At 53.4% G+C, this 25,238-nt stretch overlaps 1 protein-coding gene across 2 annotated transcripts; it reads right to left on the bottom strand.

Annotated features, from left to right (window-relative positions):
* Window positions 1–12,445: 12,445 nt before the first annotated feature.
* Window positions 12,446–19,797, bottom strand: CYSLTR1 (cysteinyl leukotriene receptor 1). 2 transcript variants are annotated; one of them, XM_067303905.1, is made up of 2 exons: window positions 19,743–19,797; window positions 12,446–15,428 (listed from the first exon to the last, which is right to left on the bottom strand). In XM_067303905.1, exon 2 carries the CDS (start codon window positions 15,381–15,383, stop codon window positions 14,346–14,348), a length of 1,038 nt encoding a protein of 345 aa, XP_067160006.1. In that variant the 5' UTR covers window positions 15,384–15,428; window positions 19,743–19,797; the 3' UTR covers window positions 12,446–14,345. The 2 variants fall into 2 exon arrangements, with proteins under 2 accessions (XP_067160006.1, XP_013806122.2); XM_013950668.2 differs by lacking the exon at window positions 19,743–19,797 and adding an exon at window positions 19,305–19,472.
* Window positions 19,798–25,238: the final 5,441 nt, after the last annotated feature.

The following is a 25,238-nucleotide window of genomic DNA, read 5'->3' on the forward strand; positions in this document are numbered from 1 at the left end:
ACTGGCTTTTCCTCTTCTTTCTACCTATTCCAAAAGTTTTACTGCATACATGTGACAACAGGCCTGATTCTGGTACAGATAAGCAGCAGCTCCTATTTTTGCCCTGTTGAATAGTGAGGATTAGCAAATCACATGCTTTACTATGGTTTGAAAAATTAGTAATTATTTATAGAATAGGTTTAAATCTTCAGAAAAGGATTCAAAGGAAATAAGCTGCCACTCTTTTAAGTCACATCTTACTTTTATCACTAATACTTTGGTCTGTGTTTCACTAATAATTGCAAAATGAAAGTCTAACTCCATCTCAGATTTCAGGCTTATAAATACTTCAGAAAAAGTAGAAGACAAGTCCAGTGCAGGACTCAGTGAATGCAGACCCGCTTTCCACGTTATTGTCGTCTAGGAACAAAAGGTTGGTTAATCATTTCACCTTTGAGAGAATTCCTGGAATCTTCAGCTCTCCATCTCAGGAATCTCATAGCTCCACAGGCTCTGACTAATCTGCAGTGAAGCATATCTAGTGCCCTGGGGACTGCATTTCTTAAGGGAAATATTTTTACCTAATTTTTTGGGAGATCCTCTGAAAGAGACCCATCAGGATGCGATTTGCAAACTTGAAATATATTGCTTAAAATGAATGTTGCTGCTGAAGGCAGTAATTCAAGGACTATTTTGAATTCACAGGCTCAATATTTATTCATTGCCAGCTAAACCTTCGAAGTTATGACTAGCGGTGTTGTGTGATATACAGAGGTCTGATTCCCCATCATAAGCATACTGTGTCTGATATCCAGAATAAAGAAGGTCTTTGGAGGTGAATGCTGAGCATTCTTTGCTCTGAAGGCTATTGGGCCTCCCTGCTTCAATTATTAAAAGAATTCCTTTGTAGGTAATAATTAGTATTTTAGCACTCAGAAGAATCCCTTTTCCTTTCCCTCCTTCCTTTCATTAAATCATTTTTTTTCCTAATTTTCCATTCTAAATATATTGTGTGTTATTATTGCAAGGTATTCACTGGTAATTCTAGCAAATACAATGTCTCATGGAAAAGCTTACAAAATCGTAGCCAGTTGCTGGTGAGACTTAGGATGAAAGATCTAAAAACTGCCCACATTCCACAAGCTCCAGGGCTCCTTTAGCACTGAAATTGCTTCAAGTACAAGAACTATTCCCACACCGCAGAAAATAAATGACCAAATGTTTGCTGCCTGCATGCTACATTCAAATTACTATGGGATGACAGTAAAGGAAAATCCTCTTCAGCTGAAACTGGAAACTATATGGCTAGTCAAGGAGGCTCAGGGCATATAGGTGGGTTGTTCCAGATGGCAAAGCTGTACAGAAGAAATATTTGGCATGAGTAGTTTTGACCAAATTGCCTGGAAAGAAGGCCCTAGTTAGACGGGTCAGAAGCTGCAAAACAGAATGGAGCAAGTCTGTGGCGCTTTAGCTGTATTTCGAAATTAGTGGAGAGCCACAAGAACAGTGCAAGGACAGTGGCGATGTCAGGTTTTGCACGCAAGGGTGACTGCTTCCCTCGCCACTTTGCAGTGGTCGGGGATGGGGCTGGAAGTCTCCGTGTCACTCTGCCACGATCCCAGGTGTCGTGGGACCGTTCCTGATCCGCAAGGCACTCTCAGAGCGAGAAAGCCACGGCAGGCACACAGCAATGGTAGTGGGTCGGGGGGCGGATCTGTGCCTGGGAAGAAGGAATCAGAGCAGAATATAAGATCAGGGATCATTTGGTGGAAGGAAAAGGAAAGAAAAAAAGCTGCTGCCAAAATGGGAAGTGGAAATGAGTCAGGAGGGAGGGAAGAGAGCATAAATAGGAAGAAATCTGGGCTTATAAAGGAAGGGCTGTGTCTCTGGAATGGAAAAGGAGAGTTAAGGAGAGTCAGTCTTAATAAAACAAAGGCAAGAAGCTGTGCCAAAAATATGCCCGTTCTTCCATTAAAAAAATTTGAACTTTAATTTCTATTTTTTCTTTACTAATTCTACTGTTCTAGGTGAATTAATAAACAAAAAAGGAGAGGAAGAAAGGAATAGACTACTAAATGGAAAAGAAAAGCCTTCAACAAGAAAGTGGAGAAATGAGAGATAAGAGCAATATCACCGAACACATGTTCCATTCTGAACACGAGGAAGGAGGGGGGGGGGCTGTTGGGAGGCTGCTGGGAGGCTTGGAAAAATAAAAGGAACTGCTGCTTACAGCTGGACATGGCAAGTAGCTGGATGCACAACCCCCCCCTCCAAACCAAGAGCCCACTTACCATGGTGATTAGCAGCTGCTGCGGATTTCTAGTTCCAGCCCATAATAAAAACATTTTTTTTTCTGTACTTGCGTAGCAATAATAACGATGATTATGGTTATTTTAACCACTGTCCAGCAAAGTCACCCTGCTTTGGGATTCGTTAGGACCTGTGAAGGAGGTCTTGGAACACATTCACGTCATTTTCCCGTATTATGCAGTACAAGATAGTGTTGTGTACACTGTAAGGAGGGAGTGAGGCAAGGCAACCTGGCAAACAAACTTTTATCAAACACCACTTTGTTGGAAGCGCATGTGCTTAGATCCACAAAAGTAAACAGGGTATATACCGGAGCAGGTTTTCAGCCAGTATGTGCTGGCGTGGCTCCATCCACCTCAGGGAATTAGCAGTGTTTGCTCCAGCTGAGGATCCGGCGCGCCGAGAGCCAAGCAGCGCTACGTGCTGCGTGTTTTGAAAGAAGCACGAGGGGGAAAACCCGCCGGGCGGAGGGAGCAGGAGCTTCCTTCCCAGGTAGGCGAAGCAGGCCTGCCGCTCTGCAGGCGTCGGTGCGGTCCGAGCGCTTCCAGAGAACTTGCTGTTTGCTCACTAATGAACCCCAGGAGCAAGTCATCACCAGCAGAAGTGTCTTAACATCTGCCAGCACTGTCTGAACTAATAGGTGGTTACCGTCAGAGGCATTAAATCATTCCAGCACTCCACGCCATAGTTTTGCCCCAATAACCCAATAATGCTATTTTTAATGACGAGATTAAATTAATCATGGAGATTTGTTTTTGAGTCCAGTAATACTTACTATGCTTCCTGCCCTCTCGATGGGCACAGTGGTTTGTATTCCTGGTAGAACTGGAACCAGTGGCTGTTATTAGAGGAAAAAAGACATCTTAAAAAGAAACAAGACAGTTACTGTCGTCAATACAGACAGGCAGGAATGAACTGGTAGATACGTTTGGCAGATGATGAAGTTGGACACTGCTTTTTGCTACTTCCTTCTCCAAGTAGGAGGCAGAGACCCTCCCTGAGGTGCCTTCCCCGGTGAACCCGTCTCTCCAGACCAGAAACTTTTTGCGGAGAAGTTCCAGAAAAACCTCACGTGAAGCCCTCGAATGTCGTTATTGCATCAGCAATGCTAATGGTACAAAATAATGACAAAGGCGCAAAGCAAAACGAGAAACCCTGCGCGGACCACAGCAAACCTACCATGCGTTTATGGCTGTTATATGTGGAAAGGAATGAAGTTCACTGCCTGGGTAATTTGCACTTTGCACGGAACATCTGTTTTACGATGCTTTCTCTCACTTATTATACGGCGTGGACTTTGTATAAACACTCTGCATCCTGGCTCGGCGCTACACCCCGCATCTTCATCTGTCCCGATCCTCGGGAATGCAACAGGGTCCGTGCGGAAAAGCCTCCCGGCGAATTCAGCCCCGGCTGCGCGGCAGCCCCATCGCCGAGCCGTCGGCGCGCGGGGAGGGAGAGCCGAGCTTGCCCTGGCCGCTCTCTCGCGAGCTGCTGCAATTTGGGGAGCGGGGCCCGCCGGACCTCCCGCCTCGCTCGCCGAGGACGGCGGGAAGAGCGCCGCAGGGCAGCGCGGCTCCGCCGGAGCTGGACGCCGGCTGCCAGCTAACTGCACCCCGGCAGCTTTTGAAGGGAGGAGGAAAGGCGGCTGCGAGGCCCCCTCCAAAGCCGGGTCTTGCCCGGGGCTGGTTTGCTGCTCGCAGCCCCCAGCCTGGACTCGCGGCTGCTGCGAGGCTCCGCTGGGCGATGGGGCGCGTGCGAGACTCCCGGCCCGTCTCCCATGCACGCCGCTGCCGCCGCCTTCGGCAAGGCCTTTTTCCTCAGTTCTTCCCCAAATTAGTCAGCGAGGACCCAGATAGGAATCAAATATCCAGATTCGGTCTCGTTCCAAACGCTAGCTTTGTTTACCCGTCATTTTGTAACTTTTCCCCAAGCCAAGAACCAAACCGAAAAAAACCCCCAAAACAACCCCAATCCAAACAGGCTGCAAAAAACATCCGTGCTGCAACAAAACACTTGGAAACAGTCAGGCCCAAGCACATGCTGAGAAAAGCACACCGACGGTGGCACTTCACCTTGTGCTATGGAGCAAAAGCGTCCAAAATGAACAAAAGCGGAGTTTGCTCGCAGCCTGCTCCTCCGCGCGGGAGGAGAGAAGCAGCCGGCTCCAGCCTGGCGCCACCGAGCAGCTTCCCTGAAGCAACCGGGAGATGCAACCGGACATCGGAGGGGGTGGGAAGACTTAAGCTCTGAGGACCTGTACCGGGGTCATCGCTCAGCCTAAGAGGTCAGGCAGGTCCTCGGCAGAGCCGGCAGCAGCGCCAAGGACGCCGCAGCGGACGTGCCGGCCCCGCTGAGCAATCCGGGCAGCCCGAGCCTCAGAAACGCTTGAGACAACCGTAATTCAAACGTGTTGCAGCTAGAGAACGCTGGTCCGGCTCTACAACCAGCAAGAAAAGGAGGAAGGGAGAAAGCCAGAATGAATTTTCCCCTGTTTTCCCAGAACCACGCAGAATTTTTATAAACCAGACTGAAAAAATGCTTTTAAAAAGCCCCCATGAACCTTCTTTCCTGCAGCTTTGCATAGAGATAAACTTTGCAAGATGCTGAATCACCAAAGGTTCTGTGTTTTCATCCGGAAGATCTGGGATTTTGCAAGAGCAGGTTTGCTCCCTGGGACAGGCAGGGCAGAGGCTCATTTCCTGCTGCATGAAATTCAGCTGCAAAAGGTCTTTGGAGAGTCAGCGGGAAGCACCAGAGCCAATTTCTGAGGAACAGAGAGGAGGGGAAGGACAAGAAGGAAAGCAAACAAGCAGAATAAATCTGACTGTAACGAAATTGTAGTCTGTATTGAAATTTCAACATTTGGAACTGATTTTCCCACCAGACAAAAGGCTGAGAGTTCTGTTGCTGAAATACCGGTCTCTTTTTTAACTTGCTCTAAATGCCGTATCTGGACAGGCTGCAGGTGAAGCATCGGCGACCAGGGATTGATGCAATCTGAAAATCATCGAGTGCCAGGCGACACGTGACGCTCCTCCCGCTGCTTCGCTTTTTCGCTTCCCGTTTGCATATTTGGTGCAGGTTTCCCACCTCTCTTCGGGTCACCCGGGGGCACTCGCTGTCCTGGTTACTTCATGTTTTCTAAACCCCCTCGCTTCACATTTAGGGAGCAGAAAACCATGTTTCTCTTGTGGCATCAAGTTAGCACTGAAGTTTCAGCTTAATTACATGCGCAGAGGAGATTTTTATTTGCGCATCATGGGCAGCGCATGTTGGAAACGGGCAGAGCTGCAGCAGCTCTGTGCAAAACCGCTCGCCTGCGATCAGAGACAGTTCTGCCCCGTTTTAACATCGGCTTCCAACTGCTTCACCCTGTTTCTCCTTTCTCCATTGTCTTTCCTCAGAGCGCCGTTTCTTTCCTATCTGGCATTTCCCTCACTGTCCCCAAACAACCTCTTTTACTTGCTCTCTCCTAAAATAACCCCAATCCTCGTTATTGTTTCCATTCCCTTTTTTTTTGTTCTTTCTCTGCTCTGTGCCGGGGGTCCCGCTTCCAGCCTCGACACTCACGAAACCCTCGGGGCCCGACGCGCCGTATCCCGGCCCTCCGGGTTGGTACTCGTATCGCTGCGGAGAGGCTGGCGATACGGTCGGACGAGCATTTTTCCGTCTGCTTCGCAGGAGCGTACGTAATCTGTCAAAGTGCAGAGCAGCAATGAATCAGGTCTTTGATGCGAATAAGAAGCAGCCACATGGCACGAAGCGTTTGGGAGCACTTCAGGCAAAAAAAAAAAAAAAAAAAAAGACAAAAAAAGATGCAGCTGTGAAGAATACAAATATTGGCTCCTTGAGGAAACCTCCGTATTGCATCTGTTATTGCAATCTGCTTATTTGTTCAGGGCTAATGCTCTCCATTTCGAGATGGCCATGGATCTAGTTTCCCGTCCTCAGGAAACAGCTGAGAAGGTCTAAGTGGCAACGCTCTGCCGGCGGTAGCTGCATAAGGCTCCTTTCTCCACCGTCTGGCCGACGGGGCTGATGGCTGCGTGAGAGAACCTGCTATTAAAATGAATAAGGACCCTTTTGTGCACGAGAAAGAAGGAAAAAAAAATTGGCCTCTTCTCACCTTCCCCATCTTCTCCTGCTACGAAAAAAGATCCCAACTGCCTTAGGGGCAGCTATTGCGAACGCCTTGTGAAGGAGCCTGCTGCCATGGTAGAGTTCTGGGTTTTTTTTTTTAATGCACCCCTTATTTTTTGCTCTGCCAAGCCCTGGAGCGCTTACTGTGCTTAGCTTCCCGCGGGTTCGGCGCTCTCGGGAAAGGGCCGTCCGAGCGGTTCCGGAGGCTGCCGACGGGGCCCCGAGCAGCCGCGAGCCGAGCTCCTTCCGTCGGCGTCAACGCGGGGCTCGTCGCCGACCTTCCAGCCGTGAGTCGTCTCAGCGTCTACAGGAAAAACAGCGGAAAGCAAGCGGGGCGCAAGCAAGGGAGCGGAGTGACCAGGCGCCGACCCCCCGCGGGACGGGGTCCCTCCACGGCCGTGCTGCCCGCGTCTTCGTTGGGCGCTGGGGGTGCAACGATGTAGAGGGGCCCAGCTCGTTCGGGGTTGCTCTTTCGCTGTGCTAGCGGGGCCAGATAAGCACCCGCAGCGCCAGAGGCTCGTGCCCCGTTCGAGCTGTGCGAGGGAGCCTGGTGAGCACCCAGGAGCCGATCTGGGGTCCTTCATCCACAGGCTCCTCTGCAACCAAGGGCCAAGTTGGCCAAGCTGCAGTGAACACATGTCATGCGTCTACAGGGGGCTCAAACCCGGCCGGGACCCACAGGAGACCACTTCAAACCTGGCGCCTTGAAGAGGAAAAGCTTGACTTTGCACCCCATGTCCAGCCCCAGCTTGTTCCTCGTGTCACGTATAGTGACGACGGACAGAGTGGCATCGCACGTGGCCAAGCGCAGCAGGGAGGAGCCGCGAGAGCCGATTCCCGGGCAGCGTCCCGGGCGGCCGGAGCCGTCCCGGTGCTCGCAGGGCAAAGCACGACATGACCGTCTTGGCTCCTGCTCATCCTGCGCGCCTCGAGCGGAGGTTAAGAAAAGCCTCCAAAAAACAAATATTTGTACTGTGAATAAACTAGTAGGACTCGTCGCCCCGGTAAGGCCACCTGTAAGCGCAAGCGCCAGCCCTGTCCCGGCCGACCTGCACGTCCTCAGCCACGCGGCTCGAAACGAAAGCGCGGGAGGCGTACGTGCAAGAAATACGGGGCTCCCGTTTCGCAAACGTGAAGCAACGCGCTTTCCGCTTCCCCTCTCGGCCGTTGCTTCAGCCTTGCCACCAAAACCGCACTGGGGCCGCGACGTGGCGGAGGCGGCAGGCGCCGGCGTCCCCCCGGCTTCGTTAAGGGTCGGGCGGCAGATCGATTTTAAAAGCCTCCTGAGAGGCGAAAACGCTCTCGCCGCCGCGCTGCGGGAGCCCGTTGGGAAAAGGCGCGCTGAGCTTTCACGGCTTCGGGAGAGGAGCGGCGGGAGGAAAACCCCGGCCGGCGTCGGTGCCGTGCTCCCGTGCAGCGTAGCGGCCGTGCCGCCGCGTCCCTGGATAAGTAGGTTTGCATTTATACATAGCACTCTGTAGCAAAGAACGGGCATAAAAGCCATGGTTATTTAAATACAGACGCCGTCCTCCGCAAGGAGCCTAAACTGTGTCGATGCGAAGCGGGGTGGTGAAGGCAGCGCGGCCCGGCAGCGCGGCTACACACGGGAACCAAAGAGCCCCCAGAGTTTAATAACGAAATAAAAAGACACAAACAACCCCCCCTAACTTAGCTATGTTGTCAAACGGCCCCAAATCCCCTCCCTCTCCCAGTGGGGATGGGGCACATCATTGACAGCGTCTTTGTATTCTGGATTAAAGAGCCGCAAACTGTAAAGGCTTCGGTTTTATAGGGAAACCGCTGGTTGAAACATTTACATCGCTTTTGCATAATTGAATCAAATCAGGGATTGACCCTTGAGCTGTCGGGCTCCTCTGTCTGGGTACGTGACTGATTCTCAGCTTTAACTTTTCGTTATCACTGTTGCTGCTGAGGTTTTTCGACCGGGGGGGGGGGGGGTTTGAACAGTTTTCTTCTAGTCGCTATCCCAGGAACGCTTCAGTTAGACACAGCAAGAGCGATAGGCGCATGGAAATCAAGAGACTCCTTGTACGTGGTGCGGCCAAAGCGATGATGTTTTGCTCCTTTCTGTTTGCCTTGATGCAGGAGGAATATTGCACACAAGGTTTTTCAGCTTCAGTGGATAGATAATTCCTTATATTTCCATTTTTTTTCCCCTTGCAATCATCGATTAACTCTCACAACGTCCCTCTAACTAGAGAAGAGTCACTTTACCAGTGCGACGTCCCCTCCGCTACAGCGAAGTGTATTCGGTATTTACCGTGACGACGGTGCAGTGTGGCACGTGGCTGTCTAAAAAAAAATATCCAGCAGAAATAAACAGGGGAAAACCAGAAAAGCGGAATATATAACCCAATGGGGGGGGGGGTTCAGCTCCTGCAGCGGAGGGCACACGATCCGGCAGGCGCTCCTCGCCAGAGCTGCAAAAGCTGCTGTGATCGAGGCCTTTATATTTGTGCAAACCCGGATTCCTGGACGCTGCGGGATAAAACCGCCCCGGGACGTGCAGCACCGTCCCCCGGGGCTCGGGCAACCGTTTCTCGGTGGCTCTTTTCTTTGCCCACCTCCCCGAGGCTGGTTTTTCCTGCCCCGGGGTCTCCGCGCTCCATCCCGAAGCGAAGCTGCATGACGGGAAAGAAACGGGCTCGTTTCCGCCTCGAGTCAAGTCTGCAAACGCTCGAAATATTTGTTTGTACATGTGGACGCTCGCAGAGCTGAAACGAATCGTCTCGGAGAGCTGAAGTTCAATCCCCGAAGTCGCAGCGCTGCGCGCCAAGACATGGATTCGTCACTCCGGGGCTGCCGGCCGGAGCGGCTCGGCCGCTCGCCTCGCTGTCAGACTGCGCTAGCGTTTTTAGAGGCACACGTAAGGAACCGCTGCGATCGCTTAATTCCCCGCGCATTCCTAGTAGCGTTTTATTACTTATATTGACGGGATTTTAAAATATATACTTTCCTTCATTTTTTAACCACTATTTTTTTTTTCCTTGCAATCAGCTCGTACCCTCTGCTGCCATGAGCGGAGGATAAAGAGTCCAGTGTTCCCCCTCCTGCCGCGGGGAAGTCGTCCCTCTTCTGATGTCAGACCGCAGTGGAAACGGGGAAAAAGGCTAAACTGGGATTCGGCAGGAGAATTCCTTGGTGGAAGGGGCCCGCGGCCACAGCCCCAGGTGCTGCCGCCGGCTCTGCGCGCCCGGCACCCGGATTCCCACAGGCATGAGTCGCTCTCCAAGCGGGAAATTTCTCTTTATTGCAACTGCTTGAAGGTTATTGCGTATTAAACTGGCGCGTTACTTGCAGCTCAGACCCTGCCAGCATTTTATATAAAACCACTGCATAAAGATAGAGCAAGGGTGGTTACATGCTCTGCGTAACTTCTGAATTTCCTCGCCTGTGGTGGTGGAATTTGGCCCTGGATCAGGCAAAACCGGTATGGAGTGTAGAAGCCCCAATGCCAGTTTGCTGTCGTATCGCAAATGTAAAAAAAGGAAATATTTTTACAGCCTGAGGAAAAAAAGACCCCTGAAGGCTTGTAAATAAGATAGAAATGTCACTGAGTATTGGCCGTATGACTTCGTCTGCCATGGCAAATAGTGGGTTAAGACACGTACACACATCCAGGGAGAAAATTCCCCGATGGCTTCATTTTCCAGCGGTAACTAGCAATTCCGACCGCTCCGATGTGGCGGCACGCAGCCTGCGCCAAACCAGAACGTATCCGCCGTTCCCCAGCCCTTCCCCAGCCGGAACTTAACATATTCCCTGTGCAAAGCCGCCCCCACCACCTCCTCCGCGGGACGGGCTGCTCCGTAGTCGGCGTTTCCGCGAGGATGCCCAGGAAAACCCCGAGCTGCAGTGGGTATCGCAGCCAGAGGCGCGCGGGAGCCCCGGGCCGGGATTCGTGCTGGTCTCTTGGAGACGGAAAGATTGTTTTATTCTTGCACACAGAGATCTCGTCTGCGGTCGGCGTCTTTGCCTGGATGGAAATTCGCCCCGACCGCTGCCTCCGGGACGCGAAGGGGAGAGGCTGTCCGTGTGGGCAGGCAGCGTGCCCCGGGCGCTTGCTAGACCAGGATTTCGTGTTAGTTAAGGGAAACCCTGCGTCACCTCTTCTCGTCAAGGACTTTGCATGTTACCTGCTGTGTTGCAATCCCTTGGACCGAAGACGACGACTGCCTCGAGCAACACAAAATGCGGATTTTCCTCTCTCGTATCGAGCAGTTTTGCTGCGCTTTGCTCCCCGGGAAAGCGGTGGTGCTGGAGGGGAGACGCCGGCACCAATCTGGGGGGAAACGGCTATTTCTGTGGGTCCGGCTGCCGACCCCGAACGTCGCACGGCCACAGGCTTCTCCCGTGCTGCTCCTCAGCGTGCAAAGACGCTCCTGTTCCGCCGCTGGGAAAGGCCGGGGTGCCCCGTTTCTGCAATGCACTTTATACACTTATGCACTGCCTGAGCCCCGTGCGTAATTTAAAAGCAATATAACATGCACACGCTGGCCCTAGGCAGACTTTCTTGGTGGCTTGTGCTGGCTAAAATCAGCGGTCTAGAGCCATGGCTTCCACCAGCACAGTGGTTTTCACCGCTGGTTACTCTGGCAGTTTCAGACTAATGCGGGGCCTCGATGGGCTCGCGAAGGTCTCAACGCACGGAGAAATACGCTTGCTGCTCTGATGGGTCCAGGCTCTGCTGTGCCGTGCTGCCTGCATGGGAAGCGCGGGGGCATTTCGGCTGAGAGCCCGGCTGTTTCAGCCCCCTCCCCAGCTTTTTAACCCAAATGCCTGAAGGAAACGGGTTAGAATCAGACCCGTAGCTTGTTTTAGGGGGAAAAAAAAGTGTATTTCTAGCCCTTGCAGTCGCAGAGCGAAGCCTGAAGATGTTACCTGCCGGCACGCTGCAGGCATGGGAACTGCACAGCAACCCAAAAGTTGCCCAGACCAGCGTGAGAAAAAGCCCTGCGAGGTGCCAGGGCAGAACCCATGAGCAGGGCAGGCGGCCGGGCGCATCGCGCCGCTCCCCTGGTTCATCCAGCCCGGAGAAAACAGCGATGCTACGGCATCGCGCGGCCCAACAGCAGCGTCCCCTTTGCCGCCGAACCCGCTCGCGGCAATGCCTGCGTTATCGCCCTGCGCCCCATCAAGCCCTGACCAACCTTTAGGTCACTGAACACGACCGTGGAGATCCTGCTCCCTATTTCGGGGCATTTCTGCCCCGTGTGCTGCCTGTTGGCCCAGGCTATAACATGGGTTATATCAGAATATCTATATGCTTTTATTTATATATATATATAAAAATATAGATATATATTTATATATATGTAAAAACAAAAGCATTTATCAGAAATAACCTCTGGGAAAACCCAAAGGTTAGTAAATAAACCGAGGGGGGGCTGCAGCGTGGGCAGCACCCGGTGCAGATGGGAGAGACGACGCTACGGGCGAGGAGCCCAGACCAGCTGCTGCCTGCAGCCTCCGTGGGGAAGCGGAAACCTCGCCGGGCAGCGGCGACACTCTGCGAGTGACCAAGCGCTAGGTGACACTATTGCACCACAAATCGCAGCTTGTGCGCCAAAAAAAAAAAAAAGTACAGTTCCAAGCATGAAGCTCCAGGCCGCTCTGTCCCTTTTCTGGCATTTCCGGCAGGCGTGTTGTTGTATCTGCACCGCATTCCTCCTTCCCTCCCTTCCCTCTTCCCGGCGTTTTGTTTCCATGCATACAAGTGCCACCACTTGCAGCTCAAGCCCCGGCGCACGACAGCCCTCCCGGCGGGTGGCATCTCGCGCCCGCGCCGCTTCGGCGTGCCCTCCGCACCATCCAAACGCCTTGGGCACCCGCCGGCAGCGCCCCGTGCTTTATTATATCATTTTAGAAGATTTTCAGGTGACTAGTACGCGCTAGTGCTGTGCGTGGGTAAGAACGTACTGCAGCTAAGAAGAATCTGTACGTGCAGAAAATAAGACACGGAAAACAGAGCAATTCTTAAACTTTGACTTGCAACACGTCCATTTAATTTTCTGCAGTCCTGTTTCATAAATAGTTTTCCCCATTGCAAAAATAATCTGCCATTTCTCTTGCCATTCCCATTGTCTCATTAAAAAAGTCATTTGGTACAATAAAATGGTTTGTAACATATTTTTATATATATATATATAGCTTTACTGTACAATACCCAAATTTTTAAATTTTGTTTGTGAAGGTGCATATTATTTCTATATATTCTGAAATATTTACAGTTACACAATGCCCTTCTTCTTTGAGACACCTTTATAATCCTCGGCAGCAACCCTTAAGAAGAAGTTCCAGCCTCCTGCCATGCTCGCGCAGCCTGTACCTGCAGAACTGCACTGTGCTGCGCCCGCAGGCGGGTTTAGGGGGGACCCGACTCCATGGGACCATTTACGGACCCCTAAAATCCTCTAAAGAGGCTTCAGCGCTTGTTAAAAAATTCACATCCCCAAACTATTTTGCAGCTGAATGCACTTTTTAAAAAGCCTTGTGATGACCCAGAAAACATTTACCCTCTTGCGTAAGCGTAAGGATCATTTCTCTCAAGCAGAGCCCCCCCGCCACAGACCCAAACCCTTTTGCTCGCTCCTATCTTACAGCGTCACAATTTTCTTTGCGTAAGATAACATCAAGTAGCTTCATAAAAGCCACAACATCAAAACATGCTTGCGTTTCATTATTAACCCCTGTTTTCCAGCTGAAATCTTAATCCTACACACATCTCCGTTTCTCTCTTGACGGACCACGCGTCCCGCGGCACAGACTCTGCTGCACCCGCCGCAAGGAAGGCAGCGCTGCTGCGTTTTTTGGTGGGCTCACCTGAAAAGCCCAGGAATGTTTCCTTCTGCCTAAGATTTGGGAGTTTCTATTTACAAAGGAAACACGGCCCAAACCATCTTTTCAGCATACTGTATGCAAAAAAAAAAAGAAGTTTCAGTCTTGCGTCGCCCTGGCTCATGACAGACTTTGGGCACTCGGGCGCCTCGTGCCCAGTTTTTCCCAAAGATCCTCCCATGGGCCCGGGGCTGCATCTTCTCTGCAAGATGTCAGAAGGACGGACAGTCTCGCATGGGGCCACCTATCAGCCGTATTTGGTTATTTAAAAAAAAAGAATCACTTCTACGGACTTTTTAACTTAGTCAATCAATACTTCAAGAAGGAGGCCGGATCCCACACTGGACTCTGAGCTCCCAGAGCTCTAGTTGTAGGTACAACCTTGGGAAGAAGTGGATGGAGGAGCCTAGGCCTGCAGCCCTGACCCAGAGGACCAGTCCCACCGGAGCCAACTTCAACCGTGTGTTCGGTTAGCGCAATTCGAAAGAACTGCTCCCACAAACAAAACCTTTCTGGAAATTCAGCCGATGCGACGCGCCAGAAGCAACGGACGCCAGTAAAGCACGACGCCTTGTCTCCTTTCAGGAAACCGGTTCCTCGGGCGAGCGCGGCGTCCTGCTGCAACCAGCGACAAGATTTTCACCCATTATAACAGCGCCAGTATTTTACCCTCTTGCATTAGCTCGTAGCGGGGCGGCGAGAGCATCCACCAGCTCATCCCGAGGCGAATGAAATCCTTCCCGGCATCTCAGTTTCAGACCTTAGAAAACGCTCCTTGCTGACGGACGCGCAAGGAGGGAGCGGAGGCGGGAGGGAATCATCCCCTCGGTCCTTTCCTGGTGCCGACTGCCCAGGGCCGGCCGGGAGCGCCCCGGCACGGTGGGCAGCTCCCCGCCGTGCCGGTACAGTTTCCGAGTGGGATAAACCAGAGACCGTCCGCTCTAATTATTACGTATCCAATTGCGACAACGACTTGCGGGTTTTGTTCATTGTTACCGAAACAGTTTTGCGATCTCTGTCACCCGCTTGAGATCCTGCAGGAAAACCCGGCCCCCTTACGAAGGGACCACGGACAGATTCCCGTTCTCCTTGTGGCTTTCTCCAAAGGGTTCCTCGTCTTTCTCTTTTATGGAGAACTTTTTCCTGAATGCTTGCGATATGCTGGAGGAAGAGGCCTTCCTAAACGTGGTGAGTCTCTTCCGAAAGTTGCCCCCGGAGAAGAAATAGAGGAGGGGGTCAAAGCAACAGTTGGAAGCGGCCAGGGGCAGCGTGACGACCACGGCCTTCTGCAAGTAGATGGCGTCCTCGCAGCTGGCGTTCTTCAGCCTCAGCACGTGGAGATGGACAGTGCGCAGGATGTGGTAGGGGGTGAAGCTCACCAGGAAGGTAGCTGTCACGATGATGATCATCCAGACGGCTTTCTTGCGGGTAGCCTGATTCTTCTTCAAGGAGTTTTTCAGCAAGGTCCGTATGATCATGGTGTAGCAGATCGTTATGACGACAAAGGGGAAAATGAAGCCCACAAACAGGGCAATAAAATCCAGGATCACGATTAGATTTGTCTTATGGGAATTTTCGGGAGGCTCGAAGCACTTGGTCTTGTTGCCGTGTTCGTAACTTCCGTTGCGTAGAAAGGGAGCGCTCGTCAGGGTAACGAAAATCCAGATGCCAGCGCAGACCAATTTAGCCTTTTTCTCCGTTACCAGGTTGATGTTCTGGACTGGAAAAACGATGGCTATGCAACGGAAGAAGCTCATCGCAGTCATGAAAAAAATGCTGCAATACAGGTTGACGTACAGCGCGTACGAACTGATCCTGCATAAGAAGTCACTGAAGAACCAGTTTCCTTTGTGGACGTAATAGACAACCCGAAGAGGCAGCGTGCAAACACACAGAAAGTCAGAAACGGCAAGGTTAAGCATGTATATCTGGAAGGCTGTCTTCTGCCGGTATGTTTTTATGAGCACATACAGGACGACGCCGTTTCCCACAAAGCCCATAATGGAGATCATGGAGTACAACGTGGAGTACACTCTGTTGCGGAAGTCATCGATGGCGTGGTGGCACGACAAGTTATCAGACAGGACGGTCATGTTTCCTGGGCGATGACCGATTTTGCTTGGCAATGAATTTCAGGCCTAAGGATGAAAAAGTGAGGTGAGTGATATAAAGCAGCACATGAACATAAAACACAGTTATTAAATAGGAAAAAACCCTATAATCCCTCTTTTACAGGGGAGAGCAGCAAGGAAGGGATGTGGATCTCTACAGACCTAATGTATTAGGTATGTGTTATTATAATTATTCACAGAAAAACTATAGCTACTGTTCTTAAGCTCTGAGATGAGGAGCTGCATTTTCAGAAGTCCTCAGCAGAGGCTGCATCCTTCCTCCTCTGAAGTCTCAGCAACGTTTCCTCCACAGGCTACCTGTGGCAGAGCTCAGACCGCTGCTGGGAGCTTCTGAAAAGCCCCTGCCCTAAAGCTCTGAAGCCCTCTTAGATCTCCATACCTCACGGAGCAGTAAGGAATACATCCCCGCCGCCACGACCGCCAGCCCACGATCAGCAATAGGACTGAGGGGAGATACCGCACAAGGTCTGACTCCCGGGGAGCCAAAGCAGCTATTCATCGAGATGGGAGCGAGGAATAAGGGAGGTGACAGTAGCAATACGCAGTTTAAAATCCAAAGACCAAATCTAGTTGCTAATAACTGTTCCGTTCTCCCTCTCTACATTGTCCGGCAAATGCTGGCTCCCATCTCCAAGCCTGCCTGGGCAAGGACAGATCCCTGTAGGGAAAAGTCCACAGGATGGGTCTTGAAACAGTAAAAAAAGTAGTCAAAGAAGCCTTTTTCCAGAAAAACAAACAAACAACGAAACAGAGAGTTAGAGATCCTTTGCAGAGCTTGGAAGACGATCCCAAGGCAGAGGCTGCTCAGTGCATGAACAGATGTGCATCAGCTGCCCCAATTTTTCTGCCTTGCTCTCCTCCATTCACAGCTAGCAACATTTTTTAACTTGCTGTGCTCATAAAAACTTTTTGTTATTAGCCTTGGAAAAGATATCATATGTGGTATCTGAAGAATGCAAAGGATAGCTACAATGCGCAGGAAATGCCTGGGCTCCGATCTCGCTCCCTGCCTTTGCGGAGGTGCCGCCAGGAGCCGCGACGCTCCCCGGACACAGCGGGAAGCCGCAGCGGGGCTCAGGCCTCCCTGCAGACAGGACGACCCTCTGGGTTCGGAGACACCCGGAACACCTAGGCAGCTCCCGAGCGAAGGGTTTGCGTCTGCATGCTGCTTTGAGTGACATCCCAAGAGTGCGGTTTTCCAAAGCAGTCGGTCCCTAGGGCCAGAATTCGGCTTTCAGGTCTGCTCAGCTGTTCTTTCTTGAAGATTTACCATTTCATTTAAGTATCCATTTGCACGCAGGGAGATAGCAGACTCCTAATTGGGATTTTCCCAAAGTAAAGCAAGAGCAAAACATACCCTTACATGTTTTTCTCATTCATTTTCAGTATCTCATGGTTCAGATAAATGAGCTCAGATTGCAAGTGAGATTCTGTAAAACCCTGATCATCAGAAGCACCCAATACAAGCAGCGAAATAACGTGACTTGAAACAACAAGGATGAAGGTAACAGCGGGGACAAGATTGGTTATGAGAACACACACATTACGGACGTGTTCAAAACTGATGTTGAGGGCACGTGTTTTCATCAGTGACAGCAGCTGGGCACCGTTGGGGTACGACCACCTCCCAAGTCACTCTGTCTCCACGACACACCGGGAATTCAGAGCCAAAGCGGGATGCTCAAGGCTGCCAGGTTTCAGGCAAGTCTCAGCTCTCTGAGAATCTGCAGTCTTAAAATAACCCTTTGAGTATCCGCAATGTACAAAACACATTAAAGCTCAACAGATGTCAACGAGCACAGATGTGACGGGAAGCAAAATCTGCCACAGTAGATGATGTTTTTTTCCCCCTTTGACTATTTATGGGCAGGTATGTGTGTGCAAGTGAGAGCCTGTGTGGCGGCACAAAGATCTCCGGGCAAAGGAGGCAACGAAGATGCAACGCAGCTCTGCTCGGCTCTGCCGAGTCTCACATCAGCACACTATATGTCACCGTTTACAGCTCACCTTGGCTTGGTGAACTCTGGCATAAATGAAGTTTATGCCTAGAGATGCTCACTGCAAATAACCCATTAACCAGCAATGTTTTGCAGCAGGGGAAGGCAACGAGTTTGCCACGGTTTCTTCTTCCCCTGCTGCCGCAAGCACGGCCTCGCGGCAGCCCGTTCCTGCGCTTGCAGGACGGCCGGGACCGAACGCGCAGAGCAGCAGGAGACCCGCGGCCCGATGCCCTGGGCACCACGATGCCCCCGCGAGAGCCTCCCCCGCCAGACCCTCCTGCTTTGCGGCGCCCCTGCGGCAACGCGGCGGTGGTGCGGTGCGGGGAGGAGGTGCCCCCCTCGGGGTCCGCAGTCGCCCGAGGTCTGCACTTCAGGCACGCAGGTCACCAGAAAAGCATCACTCCCATAATGTTTTAAAATTCCAGAGATATGGCGAAGAATAAGCTTGCAGTGATGTTTTTCTGGTTCTAACAAATTGCTCGGGGCAGAGAGAATGCAATAGTCTGAGCAGAGCTGCCTGATCCCCTCTCGTGGTTTATCTGCCCAGATAATCTGACCCAGGTGATCGTACTCTCACTGCCGCTACCCTTATCACCGCGCCGATGCCTAGCGGCCCGACCTGCAGAGCACACTGCAGCGCTGCGCACCCTCCGAACGCAGGGCGAGAGATTACCGTCTCAATTAGCTCACGAAAACCTATGCAGATAAAAATCTGTATACTACCAAGACATCATGTAACAGTTCTTTCTCAGACTTAAAAAAAAAAACCAACCCAAGATGTTTGAGATTACGAGGCTGGTATGACCTCTTTTGCATATTGGATCCCCCCCCCCCCATCTTTAGACAGATACGATCATTACCAAGAATGAACAGAAAAGGGGACAAACTAGGCTGGGTGGATAAACTAAAAAAGTCGCACATAAAAGCAATGATATCCTGCAAATCCCACCGAAGGAAAGAGAAGCCGGTGGGAAGCCATGCGGCAGCACCGCGAGCTCTGGCACTGCAGGTTGAACGCAACCCACCCTTCTCGCAGGTGGGTCCAAACACGGCAACTTCAGGTCCAAATTTATTTCTGCCTTTTGAGATGGCAGTAGCAAAACATGCTGACAGATGTTACATCTCACGGCAGCCCCCTTTCTGCCCCGAGGATTCCTCTCCCTTAGGCCAGCTTAGCTATCCTCTCTAAAAGATAGATAGCCAAGAGATACTGCTAAATGCCTCAGCTCAGCATTTGCTCATTAGCTAAACTTTCTTATTTAATCTCTAAGCCACACACTTTCTAAGGGGTAATGACCTGGATTATAGACTTTTTTTCCTCCTTTGAGGACTAAATTTCAGTCTTTCAGCTGCTCTTAAAAACACCAGCAAACAAACAGTGAGCAACCCTACAGAGTAGTATTTTAAAAGGCATCTTAGACCTGATATCTATCATGTTTCTAAACATAACTTAAAATGTCTTTTGTAACCAAAGCGAAAACTGATGCAATTGATACAAACAGCTAAAGCACTGGAGAGCTCCAAATATACAAATGTATCTGTTAAAAAAGAGAAAAAAGTTTCCCAGATGGGGCTTGAGGTCAGGTTTGCACCGTATCAAACGAAGACAAGTATCAATTTACCACTTTTTATTTGTCTACTCACAGTTCATTGAGCCGTTTACTGATGTGCTGGTGAATCCAGCTAATTGGGAACGTACACAGCTGAGAGAGAAAAGCCACAGCTGAAGAAGGAAAACACCCGCACCGAGGCTAAACCCTAAGCAACTAAGGCATGATTCAGTTCTGTAATTCTCCGAGTTTCACGCAGCACAGCTAGATCCGGACCATCAGCAGATGTCACTAAAATTTAATTATGCAGTCAAAAAAAAAAAAAATCATACCCCCGAGGAAGATGCCATCGCTCGTTTTAGGCTTGCGATGAGCAGCGGCACGAAGCCTCAGCGGGATTTAACCCGCCGCGGAGGAGACACGAGAGCCGCCCCAAGCCCCTCCGCGGGGCAGCGGGAGCCGAGCCCGGCGCCGGCGGAGGTTCGGGCTCCGCGAGCGGAGCGAGGCAGAAGCCGGGGGGCAGCGGAGCCCCGCGAGCCGCCCGCCGCCACGGAGCGGAGCAGAGCAGAGCGGCCGCCGCGTCCGCCCCGTCGGGCTGCGGCCGGGGCTCGGCGCTGCGCGGCGGGCGGTCGCCCTGGTCCGGGGGGCTGCCCGGGGCCGCGGCCGTCGGGGGAGCCCCGGTGCGGCCTTCCTCCCCCCTTCCCCATGCCCGGGGGGGGGGCAGCGGCCCCCGGCGAGCACGGCGCTGGGCTGAGCGCAGCCCCACTTACCGCCGAGCCGAGCGGAGCCGGACGGACGCGGTCGCGGAGCTCTGCCCGCGCAGCCCCTCCGCCGCCCTCCTTAAGCCGCGGCGCGCCCCGGGGAGGGGCTTGGTCCGCCCGCCCCGGCCCGGCCCCGGCTCCTCCCGGCCGCCCCCGTCCCCTCGGGGCCGCCCCGTCCGCCCCCCCCGGCGCCACGCTGCTCCTCGCCTCTCCCGGGGCTTCCCGAGGTGGCCAAACCGGAGCTCGCGCCCGTGCTGGAGGCTCCCGCCGGGCCTTCAGGACGGACGGGAGGTGCAGAAGGCCGCCGGGGTGTCGGGGTGTTGGGGAGGCGGCTGTCACCCCGGCGAACGCCCCCGGCTGCGGCGCCGTCGCCTCCCGTGCGCAGGGCGACGAGGAAGCTCTTTCCGGGCACGTTTCACTGCCGGAAGGGTTTGTCCGGCAGCACGATGCCTCCAGGTTGTACCGGCCATGCCCCCGTACCATTGAAGGACCACCAGGCGCTGCGCCGTACAGACTGTTATCCTCCGTGCATCCCGGGTTTCCGAGACCCATTGGATGCGGCTGTCCCCAGATGATGCCCTGTCCGGCTCCTTTTCGATGGGCAGGCGGCTCCACAGCTTTCCTGCACGGTCGGGTGACTCTGCTTGGCCAAGCTTTGAGCTGTTTTTCCCGAATTGGCCCCATTTTGATGGCTGTTTTCTGAGCTTTTGCAACCCCCTGCCTCTCCGGCTGGCTGAGGGAGGACAGCCGGGCTCTTTGCACAGCTCCACCCCAACGCGTTCCAAAGCGGTGGAGCGTGCGACTAGGAAAAAGTGTTATTTCAAGAGCGTTGTGGAGCGGCAGCTGCAGACGGACCCACTCCAGCTGCGCAGCAGCATCGGGACAGGGGCCCCCGGGTCACCGAGACGCTCGTGCTGAGAGCAATCTAGGCAGTTTGCAAAATAAGGAGGGAACTCGGTAGAGAACAACCGAAATAATAGTGCAGTGCATGCACAAAACCCTAGGGACCGCAGCGCAGCGTGGCATACCTGTGAAACGCAGCGATGCAGGGTGCCGGGGCCGCCGCTTCTGCTGGGGATCGAACCGCCAGCGTGCGTGGCGTGTCACTGTGCAGCGCGAACCTGCACGGACAGAGGCAGATCTTTGCCCAACATCGCAAGTCACCTTGCCAAGAAGTCCCCACCCACGCGCTGACAAGCCTCCACGCGCTTCGCTGCTCATCTGCTTGTAAAATGAAACGGGAGGTCACACGTACACGCTCCGTGCTGGGTTCTAGCCGCGCTGGGTCGACGTACGCGGCCAAAGAGGTTTCTGCTGCGCAGGAGGTAGCAGTGAGGGCAACCCTGCACGGCGCTGGAAACGTGGGGTCACCCAGCCCGGTGCAGAATCGGGTTTCCCGATGGATCGGGTGGAGGCACCTGGGACACCCGCATGCAGCGCGGCCCTTTGGGGCACCCCCTTGGCATCGCCCCCGCCAGCACCCGCGTTTCCGAGGGGCCCGGGGGGGCGGCAGGGCTGTGCGTGCCCTGCGGAGCTCTCTGCTGCTCCTGCCTCCGAGCGGGAGGCTTACGCAGACGGGGATGCTGGGACACTCTCGTGGCCAAGGAACGGCTCTGAAGGTCAGCTGGGAGCAGGGAAGGTGATTTTCTTCCCTGTGATTTCGAGGGACAGCTGTTACTCTTATTTTACTATCTTTAGCTTCTCATGGGGAAAATAAATTCTTGCTTAGTAAATATTAGTGCAACTTCCCCGGAATTAAGGGCTCACTTCCAGAGCTACAGGCACAGAAGAGGACAGCAGCCGAGCGATCACGTGCACGCTGCTCCCCGCTGCAGCACGCAGGGCTCGTGCGCGGCCTCCCGCTCCCGGGGCATCGCTGCCGTGCCGAAGATCGCGCCGAGCGGGCGCCGTCCCTCTGCACGTCCCTGCCTGCCCGTGAGGGTGCCCTGGACTTCCCGAGCCAGCGGCCCGTTCCCCAGGCAAAGGACTTTCCGAAGCTGCTATTTTCTGGTGCGATCGGCCTTCGAGCACACAACCTGATGGGAAGGGGAGAGACGGGGAAGACAGGGAAGCATGTGGACGTGGGAGAGGGAAGGGAGGCTGCTTCCAGCCCTGTCTCCTGCGTGAGGAAGCCCAGACCGCATCGTCCCTGCATGTGTGCACGTACAGTCCCGTACCTCTTCCCGAAGGGAAATTCCTGCCCTGGTTCTCCTGGTACTAGTGCTTGACTCAAGCACCTCACGTGACTTTTCTGTAGCTCTCCGCTTTCTTGTAAGGGGTTTCCATGCTTTCGGTTCTGCTGCAGCAGCGTGCAGTAGCTCCTGGCCCATCGCCACGCGGCGATGCCTGGACGTGACAGCGTCCCAGGCTTCCCGGGAGCAGCGGGGAGATCCTGGCTCTCGGCCCAGCGCCCGTGGGTGCTTGCCCCGAAGGCAGGCACGCGTCGGGGCCGCAGTGGGCCAGTGGCACCCGGGCGCCGCGGGGGGCCGCGGAGGTGCAGAGCTCCTGAATCACCGTCACGCGCTGCGGGATGCATTAACGCCACTTCCCAAAGGGCCCTAAGGACAGATCTTGCCACTTTGAACCTTTTAAATAAGCGGTTTAGCATGGAGTAAATATCACCACGTGGAGAAACTCATTATTGCTCTCTAGGAACGAGCCCCAAGCAAGGTGAACAACACGCTGGTACCTGCTGCCCTGGAGGTGCCCTGATGGCTGTTTGGAGACTGCGTTACTGCAGTTCCCGAATGGGCCGGACAGTTTTGGGTTCGTATTTGTGCATTTTGTTGAAGCACCTCTGCACTCAGCCGCTGCAAGCTGCAATTTGCCATTTTCTTACTCTCCCTTCCTCACTGTTTCGCACAGCGCAGGAAAAGCAGAGGTTTGGAGAGTGGCTGAGCGTAATGGAGCAGCACTTGTCCGCCTGGAGCGGTGCCTGGAGCTCCAGAGCTGCCCCCGCCGGGCTATGCCACAGCTCGGAGCAGAACGGCAAAGGCGGCGGTGCCTGTTTGCTCCGGCCGAGATGCCACGTCTCCTTTCAGTGCTTCCGCTCGCCCCTCTCCCGCCCTGATGTGCGGTCCCTGTCCCGGAAGGGTTTCCCGCTGGGCAACCTGGCAGTCCGCACCGGCCCCTGTTTCCGTAGGGGTCCGTGATGCTTCTGCCTCTGCGCACATAGCCCATGCCGCTGCTTTTCGTGATGTGCACCTGGAGCAGAAGTCCTTTCATTTCAGGCAGAGCCACGGCGCTGTGCAGGCGGCAGTTCCCTTTTTGCAGCGCTCTTTAGGAACGGTGAAGGTGTGAGACGGGGAAGCACACCTCGCCCATCCGCCTCCCAGGCGGGAGCCGTGCCGTGCTCTCCGAGCCTGCCCTGCGCACAGAGAAACCCGCCTGGCCTGCAAGAACCCCGCGGCAGCACTTTAGGAGCAGCCAAACAAGAGGATCACAGGAGCATTCAAGTCGGAGGGGACCTCAGGAGGCCTCCGGTCCAACCTCCTGCTCACGCCAAGATGAAGTTGCTCAGGGCTTTCTACCATCCAGTCTTGAAGACCTTGAAGGACAGAGGCGGCCCCTCTCTGGGCAACCTGATCCACCGCTTGACACCTCCCACGCTGCGAAGCCTTTTCAGGAGTTGGCTTCAGCTGTACCCTGCATCTTGGTGTTACTCCATTTTGCCATTCCTTCTGCTTTTGTTGCTACTTCATTTTGCCATTCCTTCTGCTTTTTGCTGCTCGGTTTTGTTATACCTTCTCCTTTTCTGCTGCTCCTTCTCCTTTTTTTTCTTTTTTTATTTCTCCTTGTTCTCAAGAACAGGAAGATTCCTAGCTGCAAGGACGGAGTGGAGGTGGCTTGGGGACCGGGGGAGGCTGCTGTCTGCTCCGGCTCTGCTGGAAGTTCCCATGCTGGAGAATGTTTCAGGCTGCAGTGTGGGCTGTGCAGTCTATCCCCACTGCCATACAGCCACGTCCATGCCATCTGTCACCCAGGGTATCTAACCCCGCTTCTTGGCTCCCTGCTGCCCCGTGGAGGCGCCTATACTACTTTCAAATATGAGCTGGCTCATACGGAGCCAACCGTGATGTCCGTGCCCTGCAGCTATAGCTCCGGGTTTAGCCTGGGCATGTGGGGGATGTGGAGGCCTTAGCAAGATCTCCCTAGGTTGGTGGTGCGGAGCGTGAAAACCCGTTCTCAGGAGTCCACGGATCGGTTGGGATGAGAAGGACTCCAGTCTGCAGTCAGTGCACTCGATGGCTCTGGGGTGAGGATGGGGGGAGTTACTAAGAGAAGATGATAAGCTCAAGGATATTTTTCTAGCGCAGTAGCTGAGAGCACGCTTGTGCTCTGAGGGGGAAATCCTGTTCAGAAATGGGAGCTCAAAGAAACAAGGGGGAAGATGTAAGAAACTGTGAATTCAGAAGATAAAGCAGAGGAGGATGAGGTGAGAGTGGAAGGCAGAAAGTCAGAAAACTAAAGGAGGTGAGAAACCTCCGTGTCAAAACACAAGACAGTGGTCGAGTTCGAAAGAGGAGGGACAACCAAAAACCTTGCACGATGGGGGTGGGGGATAGGGTGACCGCTGGACGCCGAGGGAAGAGAGAGGAAGGAAGAGACTTGCAGGGCACTTTGGGAGGGGGATGGAGTTCGAGCGGGGAACCAGAGCTGCACGTAGGGGTTGGGGACGGAAGGGTGGCAGCTATCACCTGGCATTTCACTTCCAACACGACGTACGGTGATTTCTCAGCTCTCGTTCAAAGACGCTGGAAGCCTGGTCTAACTAAGCGATGAGCTGACTTCTGGGTAGGCTGGGGAACCAGCAACGTTTTGAAAGAAGTCGATCAGATAAACAAATAACCTCTTCCCTCCGAGCAGAAGTCAGCCGCCAGCGTCGCGGGAGGCCAGAGCATGACAAGGGAGCTCTTGGTGGGCAGCCGCCAGCCGGGCTGGCGAGAGGGTGCCGAAGGGCTCGGCAGCTCCTGCTTGCGGTACCGCTGCCCGCCGCCGTCCTGCTTGCCAGCATTTACTGCCTAACGAGCATGGTGGCACTGTCATTTCTCTTCTGGCAGTTGGAGTGGAAACCACCTAAAATATATAGCTTGCACATCTTCTTCAGTCAGCAGGCAAAGCTGTTGGCCACCGCGTCTAATCACTTCCTTAAGGCCAGGTGGTCCACAGCAATGTGCCATCCTGTAGGGAAACCTTCAGTCCTTACAAGGAATTGTAAGAAAACAACACAGCTGCGAAGTTTCCTTACCGGAGTCAGATGTGCTAGAGCAGGTCCGGGTAAAGTCAACCGGACACGGGCGTGCATGGCAAGGGCAGGGATCAGACACTGATACACGGATTTTTTGCACTGGGAGTTTCACACCGTTTCAGAAAGTTGAGCGATGCAACAAATGCTCGCAGGCAGCTCGAGGATGCTGTTTGCTCGTATTTCCTTTAGTGTCAGCAGATTTTTGTGCGAGCAGCGACTGCGTCTGAGGAAGCGACTCTTTTAGTGTTTTACCAAAG

This window comes from Apteryx mantelli, chromosome 13, assembly GCF_036417845.1.
Source record: "Apteryx mantelli isolate bAptMan1 chromosome 13, bAptMan1.hap1, whole genome shotgun sequence".
NCBI classification, from domain to species: domain Eukaryota; kingdom Metazoa; phylum Chordata; class Aves; order Apterygiformes; family Apterygidae; genus Apteryx; species Apteryx mantelli.

Excerpts from the sequence above, each read along its gene's own strand:
- CYSLTR1 (XM_067303905.1), bottom strand. The coding sequence starts at position 15,383 with ATGACCGTCCTGTCTGATAACTTGTCGTGCCACCACGCCATCGATGAC.